Here is a 3472-nt window from a genome sequence, read left to right on the forward strand (position 1 = left end):
CACTGTTAATCATGTTTGCAACTTTTAAATTTTAGGGTTAGGTTTAATTAAGTAAATTGCTATAGGAAACCCCGTTTAATTCATAACTTTTGCATTTTAGCTCCGATTTTCGTGAACTTCGCATTGACGTGATCGTAGCGAGACGTAGATTCTTTTCATAAACATTTTATCTTATTTTCTATACTGCTGGTGTACTGTTCTAAATATAGGATTGTTTGTTTTGCATGAATGTTCCTAGAATGTTGTAAGCTGCCGTGTTGGTCGTGTTCAGACGGTGAGGAACACGTTGGTGACCAAGAGTACTTTGACGACCAGCAGGATCAGCAGGAGTTTGCTAACCAAGGCAAGTATGGCATGGGATCTACCTTGATGCCTATTCACCATTTATTAATTACTCTTTTGCATGTGTCTAATTTTGATACCCATAAGGACATCCTAGTGATTGATTATCCTATTCCTTGTTCTCCTACGGGTTATATGCATATGGGTAGTTTGCTAGCGCTCAATATAAATATACATGGGCTACATAATGAATAATGATGCTATGGAAAGAAAAGGTAAAAGTTGTTTTTAACCAACTTAATTATAGGGCGAAGGAGCATATGACTTTTGATCATGATGCTCCCGGCCCTCCATAAGGACTTATCTGTCGGCAAAAGCTGGGACTGATAGTGCAACCATGAGAGTCATATGGCTCTGACTTTAGCTCAGTAATAGGACCTTTTCTAGCTTGTTAGAGGTTACCTTTAGGGGCTTGCCACATTGGGTATAGGGCTGCCTCTATTCCTATGTGTATAGCCACGATGGATATGTGCCATAGGAAAGGGGGGTTCCTACATCTGCCTACCGAGGAAACCTAGCGGCCCTAACTTGTTAGAGAAACCTATGAAATGGCTTCATAGTGTACCCTGCCCGCTCACCTTGGTAGTGATATGGGAGTAATTAACCCGGGCATATGGGAATCACGACTCGCGGTGAATGTGCACCACCTCTACAGAGGGTTACAAACTGTTATAACAGCCGTGCTCACGGTCACAAGCGGCCTAGAAAACTCACAGAATAATTGGTTACTCATTGTGGCTCATTTATGATGGTATACGATGATAATATGATGCAAATGATTCTGATATCTGATTATGTGGGTATAAATGGGAGCTTAAGCATAACTTGATAATACTTGATAATAAAATCTTGACTTACTAAAAGTGCTAACTGCAGTAAACCTGTGTATTCCTTTTTGAGCTTCATAACCCTATGTTATCTTGTTAAGTATGGGAAGTACTTACGCTTGTTTACTTTCTATTTTTGGATAAAAATCCCGGATGGGTAACAGATGACAACATGTATGAAGAGTTTCCTGAGGATTATTAGGCTTGTGGTCAACCAGTTGACCGTCCCTGAGATGGAGTTCCACGAGAGAGTTATCTTTTTATCTTCCGCTGTGTGGTGTAAGACTATGTGGTGTTATTAATCGTGATGTAAGATCCACCGTGATGATACTTTATATAATTTGTCAACTTGTGTGCGTGACTGATCCCTGGGCGCACATGAGTTTAGTGCATTCAATTTTGTCCTTAAAATTGGGTGTGACAACGAGAAAACTCTTGACTCACCCTGATGCCATCATGCGAGGATGTTTTGGGGCCGGCTTGCTTGACCCCGGCTGCTCCTCATCGGCACGTTGTCGCTTCGAGCCCTCCCTCGGCTCGGAGGGCTCGGATGAATCAGAACGGCCACCTCCTGCCGACTCTGGAGGCGCCGCCGAGGGCTCGGATGGAGTGGGGCGGCCTGATTCCACTAGCTCTGGGGCCGCCATCGAAGGCACGGATAAGGCAAGGTGGCCTGATTCTATCAGTTCTGAGGCCGTCGTCGAAGGTCCGGATGGGGCGGGGCGGTTTGATTCCGCCGGCTCCGGGGGCACATCCTCCCCCTCCTGCCCCGTGGCATGCTGCAGGAAGGGCCACGCCTGCGGTGAAGGTGGGTCCTCTTCTTCCTCCTTTTCTCCCAACGAACCTTGATGCCGCTTCCCTCGTTGTAGCTTCACTCGCTGCTTCGACTGCTGTTTCTTCTCCTCGTCGTCCTTCTTCTTCTTCCTTTGTTCACCCACAGCATGGTTCACTGCCCTCATGGCCGTGTGCTTTGGCAGCGGCGCGATAGAGTCCTAGAAGACTAACCCCGCCGGCAACTCGATGAAGCCCACGTCCAGACACATCACGAGATGCCTTGGGATTAGGAACACGACGTCGACCTCCCCCATGGCCTCCTTGATGCGCTGCATGACCTTGCTATCGCAGAGCAGCCCCTGGGTGAGCGTCAACCCAATGAGCTACGCGCCAGGCATCATCCCGTACAACGGGAGGACACACGCCATCAGCGGTGCCACCCTCCTTGTGTGATACCCCCTGATGACACCGGCCCCAAGGAGGTCGTGGATCTTTAGGAATGTGATGGCCTCGAAGAGGTCATGCATCCTCTTCTTCTCCTTGATGGGTGGCCCCCATGGCCATGATGGCGGTACCTCTTCGACCAGGCGCTCGGAGAAGACCGCCAAGGGAGCGGCAGGGTCGTTTTTCAGGTAAAACTAATGCGCGTGCCACCCCTTGTTGGTCTAGAGAGCTGGCAGGGCATGTGCTAGGCCATTCGCTGCCCCCGGAGGTGGATGCCCACGCATCCCATCAGCACCAGGGTCTCCCGGCCTCCTCCTTCTTCTTGATCAAGGAGATAGAGAAGAAATATCTCCACAGCTTGAAGTGGGGCTTGATCCCTAGGTACCCCTCACACATCGCGATGAAGGCCGTGATGTGCTGGATCCCATTAGGGTTCAAGTGCTGCAGCTTGATCTGATAGTGGTGCAGCAGACCCTAGAAGAACGAGTTGGGAGAAACCATGAGTCCGCGCTCATGGAAGGGCGTGAAGGAGACGACATAGCCGTTGGGCAGCGCTAGCACATCCTCACGACCGGGCATAAGCCACTCTGCCGCATCGGTCCTGCCGCGGAGAGGACCACGCTTGATGAGGCCCTCCATCCACGCATGGGTAACATCGAAGCGGTACCACAAATCCATGGAGGATGGAGGTGGCTGCGGAGAAGCAAAGGCAGCGGTGGAGAAGCGGAAGCTACAGATCTAGGGCTTCGACTGCGGATTAGCAAGCATGGCAGATCTGAACGGCGGCGACGGACAAACGGAGAAGGTAAGGCTATGGTTTTGGTGTGCAGAAACATGAAGAGGAGTCCGCTACTTATAGGATGGAGCGGGCAAGAAGGCGAACCATCCACCTAGGTTCACGTGCCCGCTGCACCGCGTCACGTCACCTCCTTTCGAAGATTGTGCGCATGCTATCTCTGGCCACACCCTCGAAGGACATGCCGGATGACGGTTCGCCCGGTCGATGGGCCAAGAACCATCCTAGGTAAGGAGGGATACAGAGCTAAAAATGCTCCTATGGCCCATTCAAGCCTAGGAGTTCGAAG

General features: G+C 50.3%; 1 protein-coding gene across 1 annotated transcript; it reads right to left on the bottom strand.

Moving 5' to 3' along the window:
* Window positions 1-1609: 1609 nt before the first annotated feature.
* LOC136469447 (uncharacterized) lies at window positions 1610-2128 on the bottom strand. The gene has a single exon (XM_066467639.1). The coding sequence runs from the start codon at window positions 2126-2128 to the stop codon at window positions 1610-1612; it is 519 nt and encodes a 172-aa protein (XP_066323736.1).
* Between the last annotated feature and the right edge of the window lie 1344 nt (window positions 2129-3472).

This window comes from Miscanthus floridulus, chromosome 8 (genome assembly GCF_019320115.1).
Source record: "Miscanthus floridulus cultivar M001 chromosome 8, ASM1932011v1, whole genome shotgun sequence".
In the NCBI taxonomy this organism is placed as follows: Eukaryota; Viridiplantae; Streptophyta; class Magnoliopsida; order Poales; family Poaceae; genus Miscanthus; species Miscanthus floridulus.

Coding starts and splice junctions, on each gene's coding strand:
- LOC136469447 (XM_066467639.1), bottom strand. CDS start 2,128: ATGAGGGCAGTGAACCATGCTGTGGGTGAACAAAGGAAGAAGAAGAAG.